The sequence below is a fragment of the Microtus oregoni genome, unplaced genomic scaffold (genome assembly GCF_018167655.1).
Source record: "Microtus oregoni isolate MIOR12 unplaced genomic scaffold, Mior012 000016F_ref0000370, whole genome shotgun sequence".
Classification (NCBI taxonomy): domain Eukaryota; kingdom Metazoa; phylum Chordata; class Mammalia; order Rodentia; family Cricetidae; genus Microtus; species Microtus oregoni.
The window spans coordinates 3,895,480-3,921,863 of record NW_024543075.1 but is presented as its reverse complement, the minus strand read 5'-3'; the positions used below and the strand labels follow the sequence as shown (position 1 = coordinate 3,921,863).

Genomic DNA, 26,384 nt, shown 5'->3' with positions numbered 1-26,384 from the left:
GGCACCCAAGGTGTCCTCTGGCCTTCACGTGCACGCACACATATGTTCACACACATTTACACATACAGTTAAATACATCTCCCCCCCCCCAACATATAGAAGGAAAGGGAGAGAAGTTATGAGCACAAGCAGGAAGTTTCAGCTGAAAGTAAGGGAGCAGAAATGTGCTGTCCAGTTATCTAGACTGCTAAAGTGGCACAGGCCAGGCCACGTCAGGCTGGGTTGCGGGGCTATGTGAGAGTTGACCTAATGGCTTTGTGGGCCATTGATGTGAACTAGAGCCTTGTAAACGAGGAGATTTGGCTCTCTGGCTCTCCTAACAGGTTGGATGTGGATGGACCCAGCCTGGGATGGATCCCAGGGACCTCGGCCAGGCACAGCTAGTATCCGGGTACGGGAGCTGAGCTGGCAGGGCCTAACCAACCCCTGCCCACAAAACAAGAGACGGGGCAGCCATGGGGATATCCACAGGGAGCGGCGGGTGGAAGAGCACCTTTCCCCTGCTCGGCTGGTAAGTGATTGGGGCCTAAGGCTCCACCGTGGGTCTGCATGAGATGGCATCCTGGCACCCCTTCTGCTGGTATCCAGCTTTCCCTCTGCTAGGTATCTCTTACCTTTCCACCAGTAGGGTCCCTGCCAGCAGCCCAAGTGACACAAGCATCCCCAGGCATTGAGATCACAGATGGCACTGTTGGGCCAGGATTCCGTAACTATTGGCTGAGGCCTGTGCTCAAGCAGACAAGAAGCCTCTTATTCAAGAGCTAATGTTGCAACAGGGAGAACTAGGAAGTGGCATATTGGGATGCTGAAAGGGCAGCTGGTCATGGCGCATGACTCCCCACCCAAGGCTAGATAGAGTTCCTCAGTCTCCTCTCAACCTGCCTGAGGTAGGATCTGTCCTTGGTATGCTGGCTATATTGGCATCAGGTAAAGACTATTCTCCACATCCAGTGTGAGAGCTTATGAGTGTACCGCATCCCTGAGTCCTGAGGTTTTGTAGAGTCCATCTGGACAACCCTGAAGCTCCCAGGATTTAGAGTTTGCTATCCACTCGTGGCTGACCACTATGAAGGAGAGAATCATGGTAGTTGGTATCACCAGGGACCTCCTTAGAATAACTGTTTAGCCTGCTAGGCCAGAGCCTGCATGTGTTCTTGCAAGGTGTCTCTTGATGCCGTAGCAGGTGTGGCCCACAATCCTGAGAGATCATGCTTATATTTCACATACAAAAAGGTCTTGCCCATCTACAAGGACAGATAGACCAGTAGGGCCCCACCCCTTGACTTCCAGCTTGAGTGTTTTTGTGTGTTCTCTGGTCCAGGTATGCTGTGGCTGGGTGCTGCTTACCAGGGTTCTGGGCTCCAACTGCATTGTTGAATCTGTATGAAGGTCTCACCTGGAGACTGGCACCTCAAGGGCAGGCCCTTCCCTGATAGTCAATTACAACCTCTGCTCGTGTCATGCCCACCAGCCAAACTGTTATTCAAGCCCAACCTGGATGAGGCAGGGGAACATTTGCCACCTGCTCCAGTAGGCACCTTTACAGAGTCCTCAGCCAAAAGCATGGAGAAAACTGGAAGTGACACCTGATGATTTCTGCAGCAGGCCCTGGCCCAGGTAGATGACCTCCAACTGGTGAGGGTGCTGGAGATGTGTGTGGACACCCGTAAGAACAGCCTGGGGAACTTCGGTGAGAGCCGCCAGTCACATGCCCCTGTGACTGTCACAACTAGACCTTTCCATGAGCCAACTGTATTTTCTGGTTGTACATGAAAGCTAGCCAACACCCTGGACAGGATGTCCCTTTCCTTAAGAATGGACCATAGAAATAAGACATATACTTGACTTAGAAGTTTTAGCGCAGGGTATGTATTCCGAAAGGACTTTCCAAGGACCACACCCAAACACCAATACCGATATGGACAAATAGCAAAGGTACTATGCTCCCATGCAAGGTGCTCCCAGAACTTACCTGGAATGGATTTGGATTATGGACATATTGCACAAATGTTATATTAATCCCTTATGTATCTTTCTCCAGAATCCCCTCTGCAATTGCTACAGCAGAAATCTTTCCATTCTCTCTCTTTCATGCTTATGCACACTCACGCACACGCACACACACACACACACACACACACACACACAATACCTCTGAGACACTTGTTTTTTAAATCTGAGCAACCATTCTTCTTGTTCACTAATGCTTCAGTGCCTGCTACTTCCTAGGGAGACCATTATCTTAAATACTCTCAGTGTAATGATCCAAGTCAGAAAAGAACACCGATAGAGCACTCTTATCTATGTCACAGACCTTGTTCAAATTTCACCAACCATCCCAACAGGAAGGATTCTTGCTGTGCAGGATAGTTGTGCATTTTCTTTGCTTTTTCTCTGATTACCAGTGAAGCTAAACACCTCCAATCCTGGTTAGCTTGTTTTTCAATTTTGCAATTTAAGTGTTTGACAGCTCAGTGCAGTATCACTGTGCACCTGTGAGATCAGGGGGCACCAGCTCTTTGTTGGGGCCTTCTAGGACATCCTAGACACCTCTTTACATCATTCAGGGATTCTGTGTCTAGGGCCAGAGTCTCACCCTAAGAAGCTTTGGGAATGGGGGCCTGGAGCTTTAAGCTGTGCAGGACACTAGCAGGGCATTCCTGAGACTTGTTACGTAATGTTGCATGTTGAAAGACCTCCAAAGGGGTACTTCAGGTCCTGGAATCGATGAGGGGATGTGCTCAGGGCTCACCTTATCCATGCCAACTTTGCTACCCTTCTTCGAGTCAGGTCCTTGCCAGTGTGTTCACCTTTCTACACCTGTTTTACCTGTGCTAGGCTGCCCCCGGGTGGAAGGACATGCAACCCCTACATGGCAAGGGGAGAGAAGGCTCAGAACATCTGGGCCAGTTCCTGCACAGGCCCCAGAGAATGGGTCCCTCTATGAGCTAGAAAAGGCCATGTGCCTGTGAACAATCCCTCTTGGGGGTGTGGGGAACACTGCAAAGAGGTGGGCAGGATTGTTGGGGCTAGGCCAACCTCTCCTTCCTGTGGCCCACAGGAGTGCACCTCCCTAACCTGATCCAACTGAAGCTGAACCACAGCTGCCTGGGCTCCCTCAGGTGAGAGCCTGGTCTAGGGCAAGCAGGGGCTGGGCCTGGAACTCAGCTGCTGCAGGCTGCCCCTACTGTCAAGATTCTGCTCCACCCTGTCGACCCTTGGAGGGTGAAGGCTGCCATCAAATGGTTTTAGAGACATTTCTTCAGGTGTGGGCTCCGTGGAAGGGAGGGAGGGAGGACTCCAGGGTAGGATCCTTTCTGGGTGGGTCCCACGTGTCCCACCTTCAAAGTATCTTAGGGTCTCTGGCTCCTATTTTGACACCCTGCAGTGAGGCATGTCCCTCTTCTCATCCTCAGGGGGAAGCACCTACCAAATGAGAGTGATACAAAAAAGCCAAAGCCAGGGTTCTAGTCAAGGTGGTCATAACCAGGTGCTGTGGCTGATAAGCCAAGTGTATGCTTCAACCTTCAGCAAAGTGAGGGGTTTCTGGCAGATAGCCCAAACCAGTCTATACTTGGAGGCTCCGGAGCTCCCTTACCTCATATTGCAACCCAGGCATCAACTACACCCTAAGGGCCAGGAGCTGAAGGAAGTGGCTAGTGCCCCTAGGAAGAAGAGAAGGTAGGAGCTGCCTCCAAGCTGACCCTCCACTAGAAACCAGACCCAGCAGAATATGTATCCCCTGGTCAGGCTGAAGTGTCGAGAAAGCTTGGTGTTCTCAGAGTTCTTAGGAACTAGCTTAAAAGATGGCATTCAAAATGCAAGGCCACCTTGTGGTTCTGTCCCACTGGACTAGAAAGAACAAAGGTAGGGGCTAGAGAGATGGTTCAGCAGTTAAGAGCATTGCCTGCTTTTCCAAAGGTCCTGAGTTCAATTCCCAACAACCACATGGTGGCTCACAATCATAAGTAATGATGTCTGGTGCCCTCCTCTGGCCTGCAGGCATATACACAGACAGAATATTGTATATATAATAAATTTTTAAAAAATTTTAGGGGGCTTGGAGAGATGGCTCAGCGGTTAAGAACACTGACTGTTCTTCCAGAGGTCCTGAGTTCAATTCCCAGCAACCACATGGTGGCTCAAAACCATCTGGCGCCCTCTTCTGGCCTGCAGGCATACAGGGACAACAGACTGTTGTAAACATAATAAATAAAATCTTTAAAAAAAAATTTTTAAAAAAAAGAACAAAGGTAAGAGAATAGCAGACTGTATCTGGTAGTTTGAACAAAGGTGCTTGTGAAGATGCTGCTGCCTCAAACCTAGAAGTGTAAGGCAGAGAAATTATAGTTAAAATTTTAGAAAGAAGCTAGGGATGTAGTTTAGTTAGTAGAGCAAAGTCCTGGATTCAATTCACCGTAACACACGCACACTGTCTCCTTCTCTCTTTCTCTTAAGTTTTTAACTATCTGAATTGGACTCCAAGTGTAGCATCCAGCTGTTCCCAGTTGATTTCCTTACATTGCTGGTTAACAAATAAAGCACTAAACAGAATTCAGCAAAGCAATGAAGATGCATGCACAAATGCAGGCAAAGACAAGAGAGCTGATGCTTCAGCAGCAGCCATGGAGGAACAGATGTCAAGGAGTCACCTGGTCCTGAAGTCCAACAGCCCTTTCTAGGGATGAGATGGGACATAAGTTCCCAGCTGTGCACCTGGAGTCACGTGATGTTCTAGCAGATAGCTCTTCCCCCAGATTAACAGAGAAGTTTTCTAGGTCTGAGTAAACAAATTTTCTCAAAGAACAATAAAGGTATGTTTTTAAAAGGCAGCTAAAATAAAATAAAGGATGCTGGGAATGGCGGCACATATCTTTAATCCAGCACTCAGAAAGCTAAGGTAGTTTGATATATGTAAATTCAAGGCCAGCATGGTCTACAAAGTGAATTCCAAGCCAGCCAGGGCTACACAGTGAAACCCTGCAAACAAACAACAAAGAAACAAATAAATGATGGAAAATATGACCGAGAAGCAAAGATACTATAAAACTAAGAAATAATGAGACTGGGTATAGTGGTACAGGCCTGTGACCTCACACTAAGTCATCCTCAGCTCCATAGATAGTGAGTTCAAGGCCAATCTGGAATACATGAGAGCCTGTCTCAAAACAATGAAAACCTTAAGAAACAAAAAATAATCCCAGAGGTGGTGGTACATGCCTTTTAGTCCCAGCACTAGGGAGGCAGAGACAAGCAGATCTCTCTACATTTGTAACAGGAAACTGAATAACAGCATCCTATAAACTGCTCTTGTAACATAGATGGCTGCAAAGATGAGCATTAAATATTAAAGTCACAGACAGTGCTGAAAGAGATGGGAAATAATTTCAATGTAGTTTGTCATTTCACCCAAAGCTGAGCTAATTTAGCCCCTGAAAATAACCACCACCATGCACACAAATGTTCTGAATACATGGGCTGGAACTGCCACGAAATGAATGGCTTCATGCTAGCAGGGCTGGGACAAGCATCTTTTACTCAGTGCCACTTACATGTTCTGATACTCCACAGATAACTGGGTACTGTTAAAAATTATTTGGATGCGTCTGTTTCATACACTCCATTGCTCATCATTCTGTCCTTGCTAGAGATGCTGGATTTTGATTCCTGTACCATGTGCTAATTTATTCTCTTTTCTTGTTGATTAGCAGGAATTATCTGGTACATTTTCAACTTTGCAGTATGTCCTTTCAGCCTAGAGATGGCCACCTGTGCAGAGCCCTTTGTTTAGGAACTCTGATCATTAGCTGGTCTCTTACCTCAGTGCCATCTTACCTGTATAACTTGAGTCAGAGCTAGCTCTCCTCTGCTGCCCTTACTCCAGGCTGACCCTGACTGTCCTGAGCACTTCCTTATCCTTGCGCTTCAATCTTATAACCTGGTCATGCCAGTGGGCTTCGGACACTCGTGCATGCAAATCTTTTGTGGTTTTAAACCTGGAATTTAGAAAGATTTATGTACTAGTTTGGGCATACTTGTTAAGTTAAATACGTCCATGCATATGGCCTCTTTCCATTAGTATGTTTTGTGTATTTAAATGGAGTTTTCAAGTTTGCTGTCTGTAGTGTGCCAATGAGCATGCTCACAAAAGACTACATCAGCTTATTTCATATCAGCCTAAACTAGAGAAATTATTCCATACTACTCTAGAGCAAAGCCCAGGGACACACCAGTGAGAAGACATCACCATCCCCAGCTTGCTGTGGTGACAAGAAGTCCTGGGGTGGGTTAGCTCAGTAGTCAGACTCACAGCAAAGGCCCGGATCGTTTAGGTGAGATAAGACCCTTTGTCACTTTGCCTGTGCTATCACGGGGCAGTTACTACAGCCTTCAGTAGAGGTGACTAGAGAGTATAACCATTTTCCTGGGGCCACTTCGTAGGAACATAAACATAGGAACACAAATGGGATTCAGCAGTACATTTGCCTAGGTTGGGCTGGATGCAGGTAGGGCAGGATGTTCCTTCCCAGGCTAGTGGGGAAATCTGCCCAGTTTGATCACTGTCTGTATGTACTGATCATTCTTGTCTTGTAGAGCTATCATCAACCTCCAACTTCATCTTCCCATGGTACCCTTCTAGTATGTCCATTTTTTCCCCATTTCACTTATAGGGTCTACTCTGCTCCAACATGACCTCATCCCAACTAACTAGAGCCACAGTGACCTTGTTTCCAAATACAGCCATGCTCTGAGGTTCCAGAGGCCAAGGCTTCAAATGTGACCTGGGGGGCACCTTCATCTACAGCAGGGGCTTTTTACCCAAAACAGTATAGGTGAAATCCCCAGAACCCTTTTCCACACAGCTGGTAAGAACTGTATCTGTCACAGGCTCTTCTTCCCTGGTTATTATCTAGGAGATGGGAATTATAGTTATGGTGGACCATCAGCTCCCCACCAATCCCCTGCCCCAGGACCAGGTGATATTAGACTCCTATATACTGCACAGTGACTATGCTTGTAAATGCCATCTTGTTTTGGTTTTTCATTGCTTTTTTTCTTTTTGGGTAATTATTGAAAATATGAAGAAATATTATACTGCCAGGTGAGGTGGTTCACAGCTGTAATCACAGCACTTAGGAAGCTGAGGAAGATATATTGCCATGAGTTTGTGGTCAGACCAGGCTCCAGAGTGAATTCTGGCCCAGTCTGGTCTGCAGAATAACATCCTATCTCAAAAAAATTGAAAGGAAGGATGGGAGAGAGGGAGGGAAGAAACACATAGCAAAGCTTTTAGTTGGCAGAAACTGGACTGAAGATACTATTCAGTAAATAGAGTATTTCGCTAATGTGGACAAAGCTCTGGTTAGATCCCCAGCACTATACAAACCAAGCATTGTGGTGCATGTCTGTAGCCCCAGCATGTGAGAGCTACATACACATCATCCTCAGCTATATACATTGAATTTGAGGTCAGCCTGGGATACATGAGACTCTTCCTGGCTCGTGGTTTACCGGCAAGGTTCCAGTGCATCTGTGGCATCTGATTGACTCTGCCTGCTCTCTCCTCCTCTATCTGCTTGGAACTCCCACCTTGCCCTATTCTGCACTGCAATAGACCTAAAACAGCTTCTTTATTAACCGATGGTATTCGCAGCATGCAGAGGGAAATCCCACATCACCTCCCCTTTTCTGTCTAAATAAAAAGGAAGGTTTTAACTTTAACATAGCAAGATTACATACAACAAAACAATTACCAAACAAGAATTATAGTTACAATATTTGTATCTACTTTATCTTTCATCATAACTAAGGAAAACTATTGCTATCTATTCTTCAACTCCAGAAGGATATATTACCTAAGTAAACAGGAAGTACATTATAAACAACTTCTAAAACTCTAGAATTGACAGAGACATCTCACTGTGTGGACAGTCACCCAAAGTTCTTCTGTGCCATTGGAGCACCCATCTTTGGTCTACAGGCCCATCGAATCTAGCAGACTTTTCCATGAAGCAGGAAATTTGAAAGACAGTTCTGCCTGGATTGGCAGTTTGTCAGTCACTTTCTTCTGTGTCCTGCAGAATATCTAGCAGACTTTTTCATGAAGCAGGAACTCCGAAGGATCATCTCACCTTTAAGCAAGTTCAACAGTCATTTTTCTGTGGGTCCTGCATGTCCAGTTCATACAGCATAACATCAAGCAGTCCAGGCAAGAGCAGTTTCTTGCCCGAATGGCTACCAAACTCAATGAGGAACCTCTTCAATGCCCATCATACTTTTGAAGTAGATTGGTGCTGTCAGGAGCAGATGTGTCTAATTGTCATGAAAAGTCCCAAGTTCTTAAATGCCATATTCTGTAGGTCTTTGAAAGGTTTGAAGATTATCTATCTAATTGAAACATCTCTCTATATATCTAGAAAAACCTAACTAACATGACTACAAGCTTAACTATTATAGAGGATTATCTATTAACCTATATTTCTTAATTATACATTACATTTTTATTTATTTTTTTTAATTTATTTATTTATTAAGGATTTCTGCCTCCTCCCCGCCACCGCCTCCCATTTCCCTCCCCCTCCCCCGATCAAGTCCCTCTCCCTCATCAGCTCAAAGAGCAAACAGGGTTCCCTGACCTATGGGAAGTCCAAGGACCGCCCACCTCCATCCAGGTTTAGTTAGGTGAGCATCCAAACTGCCTAGGCCCCCCCAAAGCCAGTACGTGCAGTAGGATAAAAAAACCCATTGCCATTGTTCTTGAGTTCTCAGTAGTCCTCATTGTCCGCTATGTTCAGCAAGTCCGGTTTTATCCCATGCTTTTTCAGACCCAGGCCAGCTGACCTTGGTGAATTTCCGATAGAACATCCCCATTGTCTCAGTGTGTGGGTGTACCCCTTGCGGTCCTGAGTTCCTTGCTCGTGCTCCCTCTCCTTCTGCTCCTGATTTGGACCTTGAGATTTCTGTCCGGTGCTCCAATGTGGGTCTCTGTCTCTGTCTCCTTTCATCGCCTGATGATGGTTAATATTCAGGAGGATGCCTATATGTTTGTCTTTGGATTCACCTTCTTATTTAGCTTCTCTAGGATCGCGAATTATAAGCTCAATGTCCTTTATTTATGGCTAGAAACCAAATATGAGTGAGTACATCCCATGTTCCTCTTTTTGGGTCTGGCTTACCTCACTCAGGATAGTGTTTTCTATTTCCATCCATTTGTACGCAAAATTCAAGAAGTCCTTGTTTTTTACTGCTGAGTAATACTCTAATATGTATATATTCCATACTTTCTTCATCCATTCTTCCATTGAAGGGCATCTAGGTTGTTTCCAAGTTCTGGCTATTACAAACAATGCTGCTATGAACATAGTTGAGCATATACTTTTGTTGTATGATAGGGCCTCTCTTGGATATATTCCCAAGAGTGGTATTGCTGGGTCCAGGGGTAGGTTGATCCCGAATTTCCCGAGAAACCGCCACAATGCTTTCCAGAGTGGTTGCACAAGTTTGCATTTCCACCAGCAATGGATGAGTGTACCCCTTTCTCCACAACCTCTCCAGCAAAGGCTATCATTGGTGTTTTTTATTTTAGCCATTCTGACAGGTGTAAGATGGTATCTTAAAGTTGTCTTGATTTGCATTTCCCTGATTGCTAAGGAAGTTGAACATGACCTTAAGTGTCTTTTGGCCATTTGAACTTCTTCTGTTGAGAATTCTCTGTTCAGCTCAGTGCCCCATTTTATAATTGGGTTGATTAGCCCTTTACGGTCTAGTTTCTTGAATTCTTTATATATTTTGGAGATCAGACCTTTGTCAGTTGCGGGGTTGGTGAAGATCTTCTCCCAGTCAGTGGGTTGCCTTTGTGTCTTAGTGACAGTGTCCTTTGCTTTACAGAAGTTTCTCAGTCTCAGGAGGTCCCATTTATTCAATGAGGCCCTTAATGTCTGTGCTGCGGTGGTTATACGTAGGAAGTGGTCTCCTGTGCCCATGTGTTGTAGAGTACTTCCCACCTTCTCTTCTATCAGGTTCAGTGTGTTCGGACTGATATTGAGGTCTTTAATCCATTTGGACTTGAGTTTTGTGCATGGTGATAGATATGGATCTATTTTCATTCTTCTACAGATTGACATCTAGTTTTGCCAGCACAATTTGTTGAAGATGCTCTCTTTTTTCCATTGTATACTTTTAGCTCCTTTATCAAAAATCAGGTGTTCATAGGTTTGTGGGTTAAAGTCAGGGTCTTCTATTCGATTCCATTGGTCAACTTCTCTGTTTTTATGCCAATACAAAGCTGTTTTCAATACTGTAGCTCTGTAATAGAGTTTGAAGTCAGGAATGGTAATGCCTCCAGACAATCCTTTATTGTATAAGATTGTTTTGGCTATCCTGGGTTTTTTGTTTTTCCATATAAAGTTGATTATTGTCTTCTCCAGATCTGTGAAGAATTTTGATGGGATTTTGATGGGGATTGAATTGAATCTATAGATTGCTTTTGGTAGAATTGCCATTTTTACTATGTTGATTCTCCCAATCCAAGAGCAAGGGAGGTCCTTCCATTTTCTGGTGTCCTCTTCAGTTTCTTTCTTCAAAGACTTATAGTTCTTGTCAAATAGATCTTTCACTTCCTTGGTCAGAGTTACCCCAAGATATTTTATGCTATTTGTGGCTATCGTGAAAGGTGATGCTTCTCTGATTTCCCTCTCTGCTTCCTTATCCTTAGTGTATAGGAAGGCAACTGGTTTTTTGGAGTTGATCTTGTATCCTGCCACATTACTAAAGGTGTTTATCAGCTGTAGGAGTTCTTTGGTAGAGTTTTTGGGGTCGCTTATGTATACTATCATATCATCTGCAAATAACGAAAGCTTAACTTCTTCCTTTCCAATACGAATCCCCTTGATCTCCTTATGTTGTCTTATTGCTATTGCTAGAACTTCAAGCACTATATTGAAGAGGTATGGAGAGAGTGGACATCCTTGTCATGTTCCTGATTTTAGTGGGATGGCTTTGAGTTTTTCTCTGTTTAATTTAATGTTAGCTGTCGGCTTGCTGTAAATAGCTTTTATTATATTTAGGTATGACCCTTGTATCCCTAATCTCTCCAAGACCTTTATCATAAAGGGGTGTTGAATTTTGTCGAATGCTTTTTCAGCATCTAATGAAATGATCATATGGTTTTTTTCTTTCAGTTTATTTATATGGTGGATTACATAGATAGATTTGCGTATGTTGAACCAGCCCTGCATCTCTGGGATGAAGCCTACTTGATCATAATGGATAATTTTTCTAATGTGTTCTTGGATTCGGTTTGCCAGTATTTTATTGAGAATTTTTGTGTCGATATTCATGAGTGAGATAAGCCTGTAATTCTCTTTCTTGGTTGGGTCTTTGTGTAGTTTTGGTATCAGGGTAACTGTAGCTTCATAAAAGGAATTTGGCAATGACTCTTCTGTTTCTATATTGTGAAATACATTAAGGAGTATAGGTATTAGTTCTTCTTGGAAGTTCTGGTAGAATTCTGCATTGAAACCATCTGGTCCTGGGCTTTTTTTCAAAGGGAGATTTTTGATAACCGCTTCTAATTCTTCGCAACTAACAGGTCTATTTAGATCATTCACCTGGTCTTGGTTTAGCTTTGATATATGGTACTTATTTAAAAAAATGTACATTTCGTTTGTATTTTCCAGTTTTGTGGCATGCAGGCTTTTGTAGTAAGATCTAATGATTCTCTGAATTTCCTCTGTGTCTGTGGTTATGTCCCCCTTTTCATTTCTGATTTTATTTATTTGCGCGTTCTCGCTCTGTCGTTTAATTAGTTTGGATAGGGGTTTGTCGATCATGTTGATTTTCTCCAAGAACCAACTTTTTGTTTCATTAATTCTTTGGACTGTTTTCTGTGTTTCTATTTTGTTGATTTCCGCTCTCAGTTTTATTATTTCCAGTCTTCTACTTCTCCTGGGCGCATCTGCTTCTTTTTTTTTCTAGAGCTTTCAGGTGTGTTGTTAAGTCCCCAATGTATGCATTCTCCGTTTTTTTTAAGTGGGCACTTAGTGCTATGAACTTTCCTCTTAGCACTGCTTTCATCGTGTCCCATAGGTTTGAGTATGTTGTCTCTTTATTTTCATTAAATTCAAGGAAGACTTTAATTTCTTTCTTAATTTCTTCCTTGACCCAGGTGTGGTTCAGTAGTTGACTGTTCAGTTTCCATGAGTTTGTCGGCTTTCTGTGGGTAGTATTGCTGTTGCCTTCTAACTTTAATCCGTGGTGATCAGATAAGACACAGGTGGACACTGATATTTTTTTGTATCTGTGGAGGTTTCCTTTGTTTCCGAGTATGTGGTCAATTTTCAAGAAGGTTCCATGAGCTGCAGAGAAGAAGGTATATTCTTTCCTATTTGGGTGGAATGTTCTATAGATGTCTGTTAAGTCCATTTGCTTCATTACCTCCAATAATTCTCTTAATTCTCTATTAGGTTTCTGTCTGATTGACCTGTCCCTTGGAGAGAGAGGTGTGTTGAAGTCTCCTACTACTAGTGTGTGTGGTTTGATGTCTGCCTTGAGTTCTAGTAATATTTCTTTTACATAAGTGGGTGCTTTTATATGAGGGGCGTAGATATTCAGGATTGAGACATCATCCTGATGAATTGTTCCTGTTATGAGTATAAAGTGACCATCTCGATCTCTTCTGATTGATTTTAGTTTGAAGTCATTTTTGTTAGAAATTAGTATGGCCACACCTGCTTTTTTCTTAGGACCGTTTGCTTGAAACACCTTTTCCCAATCCTTTACTCTGAGTAGATGTCTATCTTTGTGGTTGAGATGTGTTTCTTGCAAACAGCAGACTGTTGGATCCTGTTTTCGTTTCCAATCTCTTAGCCTGTGACTTTTTATAGGTGAATTGAGCCCATTAATATTTTTTTTTTGATTTTTTGATACAGGGTTTCTCTGTAGCTTTTGGTTCCTGTCCTGGAACTAGCTCTTGTAGACGAGGCTGGCCTCGAACTCACAGAGATCCGCCTGCCTCTGCCTCCCGAGTGCTGGGATTAAAGGCGTGTGCCACCACCGCCCGGCTGAGCCCATTAATATTAAGTGATAATAATGACCAGTGGTTGTTTACTCCGGTTATTCTTATTGTTTTTGGTAGTAGAGTTTGTGTGTCTCCCTTCTTTGAGATGTGCTGGTGAAGGGTCGCTAGATGCCTGAGTTATTGTAGGCAGGGTTGGCAATGTTGGATTCCTTGGGTTGCGATTTTCCTTCTATTACTTTCTGTAGGGCTGGATTTGTGGCTATGTATTGTTTAAATTTGTTCTTATCCTGGAATGTCTTGTTTTCTCCATTGATAGTGAACGATAGCTTGGCTGGGTATAGTAGGAATATAGGAAGAGATGGGCAGGCACCAAGGCAAGGATTCACCCAATAATCTGAAAAACAACATGAAAACACCAGAACCCAATGATCTTACAACAGAAGTATTTGAACACCCTAACACAGAAGAAGTGGAAAAAATTGACTTTATGAAAGCAATAGAGTCCCTTAAACAACATGTAAAAAATGCCCTTATAGAAATGCATGAGAAGTATAACAAAAAGTTTGTAGAAATGAGTAAATATGTACATGATACCCTGGGAAACCAAGAAAAAAAACGATCAAACAGGTAATGGAAACAGTTCAAGAATTAAAAACTGAAATGAAGGCAAGGAAGAAAACACAAACTGAGGACCAGCTGGTTGTGGAAAATCTAGGTCAACGAGCAGAGCCTACAGAAACAAGCATAATCAATAGAATACAAGAGATAGAAGAAAGAATCTCAGATTCTGAGGACACCATAGAGAAAATAAACGCACAGATCAAAGAAAACAGCAAAGCCAGCAAATTCTCAACACAAAACATTCAGGAAATATGGGACACAATAAAAAGACCAAACCTAAGAATAATAGGAATAGAAGAAGGAGAAGAGTCACAGCTCAAAGGCCCAGAAAATATTTTTAACAAAATTATGGAAGAAAACTTTCCCAACATAAAGAAAAATATTCATTTAAATATTCAAGAAGCATACAGAACACCAAACAGACTGGATCAAAGAAAAACATCTCCTCACCATATAATAATCAAAATACAAAATATACAGGTTAAAGAAAGAATATTAAGAGCTGCAAAGGAAAAAGGGCAAGTAACTTATAAAGGTAAACCGATCAGACTTAACACCTGACTTCTCTATGGAAACCATGAAAGCCAGAAGGTCCTGGATAGATGTACTGCAGAAGCTAAGAGATCATGGATGCAAACCCAAACTACTATACATTACATTTTTAAAGGAGCTGCACAAACACAATACCTTAATCAAGAGCAGAGATATACATATAACAAAATTGATGTTAAATTTGCATCAATAGACCAAAATCCATACCAATGAAAAGCATTCATCTCTATATTATACCCTCCTTTAAATGTAAACAAACATTTAAAAACAATATTTGGGGATTTGGGTGTAGTTCTCTCCAAGCTGCTTCCTGCTTTGGAAGAAGTATTTTTTTTTGGGGGGGGGGGTTCACAGAGACCATTAGCCTGGAAGGAATCCACAGGTTCTCATCTTTTGTGGAAACAAAGGCAGAACCTCTCTTCCAAAGCAACATATCCTTAGACCCAAGTTTTGAAGTCAAGATACCTTTAAAATATTTATGTTGGGGGCTGGAGAGATGGCTCAGTGGTTAAGAGTATTGCCTACTATTCCAAAGGTCCTGAGTTCAATTCGCAGCAACCACATGGTGGCTCACAACCATCTGTAATGAGGTCTGATGCCCTTTTCTGGCCTGCAGGCATATACACAGAGTATTATATACATTATATGTTTATATATATATATATATATATATATATATATATGTTGGTTTAGTTTAGCAGCCCGTACAATGAAATGTGTCTCTGTGCTTAGCTCATTCACAGTAAAAAATTCAAAGGAAACACAATAATATATATACTTATTTTTCATCTTTATGTGTATTTTTCATCTTTATGTGACCTTTAATCTATGACTGTCTGTACTCTCTCTTTTTTTTTTTTATTTTTCGAGACAGGGTTTCTCCGTAGTTTTTGATTCCTGTCCGGGAACTAGCTCTTGTAGTCCAGGCTGGCCTTGAACTCACAGAGATCCGCCTGCCTCTGCCTCCCGCGTGCTGGGATTAAAGGCATGTGCCACCACTGCCCGGCTGTACTCTATCTTTTTAAAGCCTTTTTTTGTTTTTTTTTTGGTTTTTTGAGACAGGGTTTCTCTGTAGCTTTAGAGCCTATCCTGGAACTAGCTCATGTAGACCAGGCTGGTCTCAAACTCACAGAGATCCGCCTGCATCTGCCTCCCGAGTGCTGGGATTAAAGGCATGTGCCACCACCACCTGGCAAAACTTTTATTTTTTTAAAAGCCATTTACTTTCTTTCTATTTTCTTTTTCCTCTCTCAAGCCTACATACATTTATCCAACACTGTGACCCATTTAGAGTTCTTTTCCATCTGGATTTGTTTTTATTGCGTGTGTATCTGTAATTATTTTTTTGACCAGGAACGCTTTTTCTTATTTTAAAAGCTAAGTGGGCATGGCTAGGACCAACTCTGTGGCACTGCCTGTTGGCTCTGCCCAGTCCAATATGATGGAGGCATGTTCACTGCCTCTGAGAGCCATGCACATTGCCCCAGCTCCAGGGTTACAGTGAGTCTGTGTCACCATTAAGCAATTTGTAACATGCTCACAGACCCCATTTAAGTGCTTGGCATCCTGAAGGAGCCAGAGGTGTACATGCAACTATCACGAACCAAGAAACCACTGTTTCTTAGAGAAGCTGTGCTGGATTTTTTTTCTTTTTCTTTCTTTTTCTTTTTCTTTTTTTTCTATTTTCTGCTAATGCTGAATCAGAAAGACCTCTCTTAAATTCTTAAAGTAGGCGTGGTGCTTCTGCTCACAGCCAACAAACAGAGCCCATCTGGAAAAAAAAAAAAGGCAGCTACCAAGAAGACATGTTTAACTTTATTCTTTTGTGTCTAGAATTCCTTTCCAAGCTTTCTTAGGTTTTACGTGGACGTAGTCAACCACGTTGGTGCCAATTTGTCCAAAGGGAATCCCACATCAGAGAAGAGAAGAGAGGAGAGGAGAGGGGAGGGGAGGGGAGGGGAGGGGAGGGGAGGGGAGAGGGGAAAGGGGAGGGGGGAGGGGAAAGGGGAGAGGAGAGAAAGGAGAGAAAGGAGAGACAGGAGGAAGAAAGAGAGTGGGCAGAAACACTACTGGTTTTCCTGTTTTCTTGTGTATCTGCACTCTGCACAGCTCACAGACATACAGTTCAGCACTGCACATCAGCACATAACAGTCTTGCCTCTTCATTGCCAACCCTTACGCTGTTCTTTTTTCTTGCCTTATAGTACTTGTCAGGACCTGCAGACAGACCCTTTTTATTTAGTTAATAATAATAATAATAATAATTATTATTATTATTATTTTGTTTTTTTTGAGACAGGATTTCTCTGTAGCTTTGGAGCCTGTCTTGGAAATAGCTCTTGTAGACCAGGCTGGCCTCAAATTTGCAGAGATCTGCCTGACGCCTGACTCTGTCTCCTGAGTGCTGGGATTAAAGGTATGTGCCACCACTGCCCAGCTTTTTTTTTTTTTTTCAGTTTTTCAAGACAGGGTTTCTCTGTGTATCTGTGTAACAGTCCTAGCAGTGCAGGAACTAGCTCTGTAGACCAGACTAACCTCAAACACTCAGAGATCCACCTGCCTCTGCCTCCCTGAGTGCTGGGGTTAAAGGCAAGTGCCACCACTGCCTGACTGACAGAACCTTTTTAAACAGCAGCAGTGAGAGCAGCCATCCTTAGCTTAATCCTGATTTTGACTAACATGTGCCCAATGTCTCTTACAAGGATGATATAACTGGTATTCCTCCTTTAGTATTGTTAATGCTGTGTTCCTCCTTCATGAGTTTTTTTTTTTTTTTGTTAGTGATGGTGGTGGGTTTTTGTTTGTTTTGTTTTATTTTTGGGTTTTTGGTTTTTCCAGACAGGGTTTCTCTGTGTAGCCTTGTCAGTCCTGGAACTCACTCTGTAGACCAGGCTGGCCTTGAACTCACAGAGATCTGCCAGCCTCTGCCTCCCAAGTGCTAGAACTAAAAACGTGCATCACCACACCTAACCACCCCCTTTTTAAAATTTTATGTGTACTAGTGTTTTGCCTGCATGTGTGTCTGTATGAGAATGTTGGAACCCCTGGAACTGGAGTTACAGACAGTTGTGAGCTGTCATGTGGGTGCTGGGAATTGAATTCGAGTCCCCTGGAAGAATAGCCAATGCTCTTAGCCACTGAGCCAGCCATCTCTACAGCCCCACAACTGACCCCTTAATGAGTTTTAATGATCCTCTTTGCATCCCAATGTCAACACTACTGAATTGTTCTTTGTTGGTTTATTTTGCTTTGTTTTGTTTTGTTTTTATTCTGAGACAGGGTTTCTCCGTGTAGTACCTGGAACTTGCTCTGTAGACTAGGCTGGCCTTGAACTCAGAAATCTGCCTACCTCTGCCTCCCAAGTGCTGGGATTTAAAGGTATGTGCCACCACCACCCCATCTGGATCATATTTTTATTTTTTCATTATTATTTATGTGGATGGGTATTTTGCCTGTATGTATGTCTGTGTACCAGGTATATGCCTGGTGCCTGAGTAGGGGCAGAAAAAGGTCTTTGCATCCCCTGGAACTAGAGTCACAGACAGTTGTGAGCTGCCATGTGGGTGCTGGAACCCAGGTCCTCTGGAAGAACAGCCAGTGCTCTTAACCTCTGAGTGTTCTCTCGAGCCCTGTCCTCCAACTTTGATCCTCCTGCACCTGCCTAAACCTCCCAGATGTTGGGACCATAGGCATGTGCTACTTCAGGCTAACCTAGAATTCTGTGTAACCTAGGCTATACTTAGACTCATGGTGATCCTCTTGCCTCTGCCTCACAAGTGCTGCAATTAAAGGCTTGTGCCACCACTGCCACCACCAGTTTTATAACATACTTTAAAACTTGGCTCAAACTAAGAGAGTCCTACTTTCAAATCAGGTTTTTGTTGTTGTCGGTGGTGGTGGTGGTGATGGTAGTATGGTGTGTCTGGAGTGTCTGTGTATGTGCACATACATACGTAGGTGCTCTTGCCCATGTACACACATGTGGAGGCCAGAGTCAGCACTAGATGTCCTCATATATCACTATCCACATTATTTTTTGAGAATGGGTCTGTTATTAAATCCAGCACTTGCTGTTTCAACTAGGAAAGCTGGCCAGTGAACCCCTGCCTGCTTCCTCCCAGTGCTTAGACTATGAGTTCAGGCTGCTACACCTAGCTTAAGTGATTGCAGGGGATTCAGACTCAGTTCCTCACTCTTGCAGAGCAAGCACTTTACCCACTTTGCTACCTCCCAGTCCTTGAGCCAAGCTTTCTGTTCTGTAAGTACCGACCTTGTCAAGACCTAAAGCTGTTAATGCATGCTTTCTTCATACTGGTTTTTTATCATCTTACATTGCTGCTATGGTCACCTTGATTGTCTTTTCAGATGCATTATAATTTCAATCTGTCTGTCTGTCTGTCCATCTATCATCTGTCTGTCTCTTCATCAGTCTTGCCAGTTAGAAATCAACTCTGGGTTGTTATCCTTCTCTAATTGTAGCAGATTCATCCTTATCTTGACCTCACTCTTCCTCCTTGGCTTCCGTTACTGTTCCTTCTCCTTGAGCTAAGTGCTTGTCACAGTTGTTCTAATTGTCCAGCTTTTTTCTTTTTCCAGACAGTCTCGAGTAACCCACGCTGACCTAAAACTTGCTATAACCAAGCCTGGCCTAGAATTCCTTTTCTATTATTGTATTGTTTGTTTGTTTATGTTTGTAGGTATTTTGCCTGCATGTATGTCAGTGTACCATGTGCATGCCTGCTTCCCTCAGAGGCCAAAAGAAGGCATCACATCCCCTGGGGCTGGGGTTTTAGATGGTCAGGAGTTGCCATGTAGATGTTGGGAATTGAACTGCCATCCACTGGAAGAGCAGCCAGTGCTCTTACACTGAGCTTTCTCTCCAGTCTGTGGTCTTGAGTTCTTCGTCTTCCTGTCTTTGCTTCTGCTTCTCAAGTGCTGAGAATACAGGTGTGAGCCACAGTGCTTGACTTGGTTTTATTTTGGGGAGGGGGGCAGAGCTTTTTGAGACAGGGTTTCTCTGTGTAGCCCTGGCTATCCTGTACCTCAATTTATAGATCAGGCTATCCTTGAACCCAGAGATCCACCTGTATCTGGCTCCTCAGTGTTGGGATTAAAAGTATAATCCACCACACCCAGCTCATTTTGTTTTAAATGACGCGGATCTCACGAAAGCTAGCCTTGAGCTGAGGTCGTGATGTTGTCTCCTTCAGCTTCCTGAACTTCAATACAGGTATGACACCACACCAGATATGGTAGTTTGAATGTAATTGGCCCCCATAAGCCTACAGGGAGTGGCACTATTAGGAGGTGTGATTTTATTGGAATAGGTATGGCTTGTTGCTTAAGCTATGCTCAGTGTTACACTCAGTCCACTTCCTGCTGCTTCTGGTCAACTATCAAGACATCACCATGTCTGCCTGCTTGCTACCATGCTCCCCACCATGATGATAATGGACTGAACCTCTGAACTATAAGTGAACCACCCCAATTAAATGTTTTTCTTCATAAGAGTTGCCATGGCCATAGTGTGCCTTTACAGCAATAGAAACCCTAACTAAGACACCAGGCTAGTCTAACTTTTTGATAAGTTCATTTAAAACTGTAGACATTTCTTTGTGTCTGTTGTAAGACTCTACGAATGGTATATGCTTTGCTTTTTGCATTTTTCCTATTATTACGAAGTATGGCAAACTCTAATTATTTCCTAATACTTATTCCTCTACAACAAGAAGAATCTATATTCAGCTGGATATATGGTCCACCAAAAGACATGGAAGTTGCCTGACTCCCTTGAAGCTCAGTCCAGTCATGTTAACTCTTCTGAGCTATAGGTTGCAAGAAGAAAGAAGTGGGCAAGCTCTGAAAAGGAATAGGCCAAAACAACAAAAAACGCTTCAGGGACAAGACAAAGTGAAGGCAACCCCTCAGAAAACCAATGTGACCTACCACAGACAGCAATGATGAAAACTAAAACTAACTCCCCATGGCAGTTTGAGAGAGAGAGAGAGACAGAGACAGAGAGAGACAGAGAGAGAGACAGACAGAGAGAGAGACACACACAGAGAGAGAGACAGAGAGAGAGAGAGACAGAGACAGAGAGAGAGAGAGAGAGAGAGAGAGAGAGAGAAGTGAAGAGCACTTGATGCTCTCCCAAAGAACCTGAATTTGGATCCCAGCACTCAAGTCAGGGGGTTCACAACCATCTCTAACTCCAGCTCCAGAGTAGAGGTCTAAGCCTCTCTGGCCTTCCAAGATACCTTCACACACATGGCATACACTCTGATACACATACACGTAAATAAGTAAACTTTGTTTTAATAGGATCACGAAGGACAGAACCAGTTCTAACAAGTTGTCTCCAGAGAGAGAGAGAGAGAGAGAAAGAGAGATTGCTAGTAGTATGGTGGTACACACCGGTATTGAGAGGCTGAAACAGGATAACTGCCTCAAGTTCCAGGTCAGCCTAGACTACAGTGTTAGATCATCTCAAACACTCAGGCGGGCTGGAGGGCTGGAAAGATGACCTGCTCTTCAGAGGACCTAGATTCAGTTCCCAATACCCATGTCAGGTGACTTGTCACCATCTGTTACTCTAACCCCAAGGGATCTGATATTGTCTTCCGGCCTCCATGAGCACCTGCACAAATGTGCTATATATTCACACACACACACACACACACACACACACACACACACACACACACACACGCAGGCACACACGAATTTAAAAAAGAAAGCATGGTGATTTAAGGCAACTGATAGGGTAAATGTTGAATGAATCTTTGCAACTGAAGGACAAAGACTAAAGAAAATATATAGCCTAGAGCAACAGCAGTAAACAAGCCCCAGGCAGACAACATGGTAGATGAGTCCTTACCAAAAAGACTTAGGGCCATGGAAAAATAGCGGCAGTTGATGAAGCCTGAGGTCAGGTGGCAATTGTACTATGAGGCAAAGAGCAGTTCAGTGATACAAGAAGAGCATCACAGCAGGACAGGTCCTCAAACACACTATCTGTGTACACTGCAGGGAAAATAGGCCCCATGGGTACAAAAAGCCAGACAGGGATGGACAGCAACAAGTAGCAGGTACAAGTCGCCCATAGGGCTGCGTCAAGGCATCAGGTTGAAGGCAGCTCCTCATGGTCAATCTGGTATGCCTCAGGCTGGCCCCTCGCCCTTCCAACAAGGTGTGGGTGCTGAACAAGTGTTTGAGAAGGGGCCTCCACATGCCAGGGACCTCTATGCCCACAAACATGGGCTCTCCAGGGACACACTTTAACCTTCCCTGGGATGCTAAAGCAGGGAGAAGAATAGGAATCTCTGGAGCACATCAGCTGGAAGCTATCACAAGCAAAGGCACAACCATCCCTGCACCTGAGGGCAGCCTAAGTGGGTGGTAGTTTGGCATTGGTTTTTGTTGGCTAAAGACAGAACCCTCAACCCCAAGACAGCACCGATCACTCATAGTAGTTACTTATTGCTGCTTCTATGGCTAAATACCTGACAAGAAACAACTTAATGGGAGAGAGGTTTCTTTGGCTTATGGCTTATGGATTATAGCATCATGGCAGGGAAGACGTGACAGCAGGAGCAGCTCATATCTGTGGACGTGGAAGCTTGCTCACATCTGAGCAGATTAGAAAACAGAGAAAAGGGAGTGCCAGCAATCAGCTGGCTTTCTCCTTTTCCCTATTTTTTCTTCAGGATCCCTGCCCATGAGGAGATGCCCCCCACATTCAGGGTGGGTCTTTCCTCCTCAGTTAAACCCTTCTGGAAATGCCTTCACAGACACATGCTCCAAATGTGTCTCCTAAGTGATTCTAAATCCAGTCAAGTTGACCCTGAAGATTAACCATCACACCACTCTGCCTGCCTTCTGCAGAGACCTGGGCACTTCTCTGGGCCACCTGCAGGTGCTGTGGCTGGCTCGCTGTGGCCTGACTGACTTGGATGGCATTGGCTCCTTCTTGGCACTGAAGGTAAGTCTGTAGCACTTGGGGACAAGGAACAGAGATCAAGTCAGACCCCAGCTAAGATTCCCCCATGTGGTCCTCAGGAACTTTATGTCTCCTACAACAACATCTCAGACCTGAGCCCACTGTGCCTGCTCGAGCAACTGGAGGTGCTGGACCTTGAGGGCAACAATGTGGAAGACCTGGGGCAGATGCGGTACCTGCAGCTGTGTCCACGGCTGGCCACGCTCACACTGGAGGGGAATCTGGTGTGCTTGAAGCCAGACCCTGGCCCTTCCAACAAGGTATGGGTGCTGAACACCCAGTCAACATATATTTGGGATGGGATACCCCTACCCAGAATGGGAACCTTGGGGCCCACATGTACCTTTTAGCTTGTTCTCCTTAAGAGCTATCCCTTCTGTCATTGGAGGCCTAAACAGCCTAACTGTTTGGCATCAGGCATATGCAAGCTCTGTTGCAGTAGGTAAATCTACTTGCACCCCCACAAAGGCCACGCATGCTCCAAGCGCACTATCCACCTCAATAACTGCTGCTCGATATTGACCCATAATCAGTTCCACATATTAGAGGGCATCCCTGAACCCTGGATATGGGCTTGGAGGGTGAAGGTACCCATAGGCTCCAGTAGGATGAGGCAGTATCACCACCCTGTCTCCTCTGTCCTGCACCATAGCAGTCTGGAAGAGGGAGCCCCAGCAACCAGCTGGCCTGCAGGGCCCACCAGACCCAGGTCTGCTGTCCCCCTCCCTCTACCCTTTAGGCACCCCAGGACTACAATTATAGGGCAGAGGTAAAGAAGCTTATCCCCCAGCTCCACATCCTAGATGAGATACCCACCACATGCACCAACCTGCCTGCTTCCCAGAAGCTGAATCAGGACTGGCTGATGGTGAAGGAGGCCATCAAGGAAGGCAGCGTGCTTGACATTCTCCTCCCTCGGCTGGGTATGCCAAACACTTACTATGGACCTCGATAGTATGCCCCAGTCTCCGACTCTAGAGGAGACCTCCTCTAGCCCTCCAGGAAGACAGACTTCTACCGGTCCCCTAAGAGGACAGGCTTCGCTCAACCCCAGAGCAGAAGACCTCCACTAGTTCCCCAGGCCTCGCAGAGATGGGTGGCTGTATTTTGTTCCCTTTCCCAGCCTTAGCTCCTCGTCTGCAGAACCACGCAGACTGAACCCAGGTCAGGATACTCCCATTACAGCACCAGCTGGCTTCCCCTTTCCTATGTGGAAGAAGAGGAGGGTATAAGCCTGAGGGTCTTTCAGGAAGGAAAAGGCCAGTCCCTAGGTCACACAGCTTCTTGAGTGACAGGGCTGTGTTCTGTGGTCTGAGTTTGAAACATGCTGTCTATAATGAGCCCAGTGATCTCTGGATCTGACCCTGGACAGATTGTTCCCATGGAACCACTATACGGAAACTTGACCCAATCTTGCCTGTGCCTGAGACCCAACCATGGGCTCTGTCTTTGCTGGTCCCTGAGGGCCCCTTGCCTGAAGGTCTGCTTTCTGAGAATCCAGCCACAGAAGACCATTCCAGCAGCCTCACCCATGGTAACTAAACCTATTTGGCCCAGAGCTGACATGGCAAGTACCTTGACCCCAAACCAGGCATAGCCACATCCTCTTCTTCAGGTGCTTGTCAAGTTCTCTGTGGGAACCCCACCAAAGGCCTGAGGGAGCGTAGACACCAGTACCAGGTATGCCTTCCCCACATATGACTACAGCCCTCCTTCCCAAAGTAGACCATCACCTATTGCCCTCACCCCATGGTAGACCATTACCCAGAGCTCCCCCGTCATACATCAGTGTTCAGGACTACTGGCATGTCCATGCTCTGGCCCTCCCACTCCGGGGTCAGGGTCCCCACAGCAGCCTTTTCCCTCCCTAGGAATGGGCACCCCTGGAGCAGCTGCCCTCACATAGGCCAGATCTGGCCACCCACCCCTCTACCCCAAGGCCTGACCCTACAGAAAGCTGTGACCTGGCCATGATTGGGCTCCGGGCCTGGAGGGAGCCTGGCCTGCGGTTGGTGTCCCTTACCCTGCCAACCCTACCACCTTTTGCCCTCTCTTGAGGGGGGAGGGATCTGGGCTGGAAGTTTCCTTTGCTGAGCAGCCATTGGTCTCCCATGGTGGTCAAAGGGGCCAAAGGCTAGAGATCCATCCCAGTGTGATGGCCATTTGTCACTGGGTCTGAGACAGACACGGTTGCAGCTCTGCCTTCTCCCACCTCAGTACTCTCCTCCACAGGCAGGTGGAGTTCCAGCAGGAAAGGCTTGCTCCAGCTCCAGCTCAGGACCCACAGAAGGCTCCTGAAGAACAGGAAGACCAGACTGGACCCAAGATTTCCCTAACCCCTCCACGCCTGGCCTCAGGTACTACCTCAGTGCCTGAGAGTAACCTGACCCCCCATCTGGGAACGGCTGTCCCCACCTCAGACTAGGATAATATAGTCAGCCCCTTCCTTTGCCAGGTTCTGGGAGGGCAGACAGTCCTCTTCTTGGTGGAGTGGGGGTGGGTAGGTTTCACAACCTAGAGAAGGTCAATCCCAGCTCCTCCTCCATACCATGACACCTTGAGGGCACCTGGGCTAAAGGAGAGAGGAAAGCATTCCACAAAAGAAGGCTGCAGGGCAAGTCCAGAGGCAAGCATCTGTTGGGAGCCTCTGGTCGCCAAGGGTATCCAGAAGCAGACACCAATTCTCAGGAGAAACTGACAGGAATCCAGGGGTGGGAAAGTGATGAACAAAACCACTAGGAGAGCAAGGCAGAGAGGGTTGGAAACTTTCAGTGGCTTCAACCCAGGCAGGACTGACCTGTGCTGGCATAGGGGTGCAGAATTAAGCCAGGCAAACCCTTTCCAAGGGAGCCAGAGTGACTGTTGCTTCATTGGAAAGACCCTTACCCAGCAGCGCCTTAAAAAGGCACACTGTGGGCATGGACAGACATTGAGGGTATAAAGGTGGTCAGCGGCCATCTCTGAAGGACCACACAACCACACTTTTGCCTCTCTGTAGACTGGCTGGTACTTGAGGCAGTGGGTGGGAAGAGGGCCCTGAGAGTGAAGCAGGATCAACAGCTGGCCCCCCAGTGGACAAGAATTGCACAGGTTAAAGGGCAGTAGAAAGGTGACCAGCAGAAGGGTTGACTGAAATGGTGTTTAGCCCTCTTGCTACAGATGTCAGGCCTAGAAGGCACTGGTGACCCTAGCCATCTACCTTATACTATTACAGAAGCTTAAGAACTAGCCTGAAGCCACCAGGGCCTCAGGGATGAACACACACTCAAGAATGGAGGTCAGATGACCCAGGGCCAGAGTCCAATCACTTTGCCTTAGAGCAGTGGTTCTCAACCTTCCCAATGCTGCAACCCTTTAATATGGTTCCTCATGTTGTGGTGACCCCAACCATAAATTATCTTTGTTGCTACTTCATAACTGTAATTTTGCTACTGTTAGGAATCATAATGTAAATATCTGATATGCAGGATGCCTTATATGTAACCCCTGTGGGGATGGGGACCCTCAGGTTGAGAACCACTGGTCTAGAGGTAGCCACAGGGCTGAAGCTGTATTTTCTCTGGAATGCAGATGAAGCAGAGCAAAGAGATGTGGCTTAGAGAAACAGGGATGCTTCCATCTGTAGGCTCCACAGTGAAACAGAAAAGGACACTGAAACCTTCTCCTCTTGGGGTTGCACTGCCCCTAGCCTGCCATCATCTCCAGGCTGCAGCTAACTCTCCCCCACCTTGTCTGACAGGTCCTCTCTGACATGCTGTTTTCTTCCTTGTTTTCTAGAACTTTCCAGGACACCAGGCTTTCACCTGATCCCTTCTCCCCCAAAGTACCCAAAGCCACCTGAGTCAGGCAGCAGCTCCTCGGTGAGATCTGCAGACCTGCCCTTCAGAGGGCGTAGGCTTAGAGTCCTAGGTAGCTTGGGATCTAGCCTGGGTGAGGGGTCTGGCCTGGGTGAGAGGTTGGCTGCAGTGACTGCCCTGAGAGCACTGGACCACAGAGTCCAGGGATGCCCAGACCCAAAGCCAGCACTAGGTCCAGCAGCTTGCCCTCCAGGCCTCCACTGCCTCCATCACCTGAACCCTATCCCTCCAGCCCACTCTCTCCCTTAATGTAATCCTCCCTTGTTGAGATCTCTTGGCCTGGATGGGGCCAAGGCTGAATGGCTGGAGCTGGAACTGAGCTCTTTAGATGCCCCAG

The 26,384-nt window shown here is 45.3% G+C and overlaps 1 protein-coding gene across 1 annotated transcript; it reads left to right on the top strand.

The window, feature by feature from the left end:
- The first annotated feature begins 334 nt into the window (after positions 1–334).
- Positions 335–26,296, top strand: Lrrc56 (leucine rich repeat containing 56). Its single transcript, XM_041667201.1, has 11 exons — positions 335–511; positions 1,603–1,690; positions 3,062–3,122; positions 22,076–22,172; positions 22,250–22,450; positions 22,930–23,113; positions 23,563–23,724; positions 23,806–23,870; positions 24,062–24,198; positions 24,408–24,547; positions 25,968–26,296. Exons 1-11 carry the CDS (start codon positions 335–337, stop codon positions 26,294–26,296), a joined length of 1,641 nt encoding a protein of 546 aa, XP_041523135.1.
- Positions 26,297–26,384: the final 88 nt, after the last annotated feature.

Excerpts from the sequence above, each read along its gene's own strand:
- Lrrc56 (XM_041667201.1), top strand. The coding sequence starts at position 335 with ATGGACCCAGCCTGGGATGGATCCCAGGGACCTCGGCCAGGCACAGCT. Across the intron at positions 23,114-23,562 it reads CATTCTCCTCCCTCGGCTGG|ATTGTTCCCATGGAACCACT; the intron begins GTATGCCAAACA and ends GACCCTGGACAG. Across the intron at positions 23,725-23,805 it reads TTCCAGCAGCCTCACCCATG|GTGCTTGTCAAGTTCTCTGT; the intron begins GTAACTAAACCT and ends CCTCTTCTTCAG.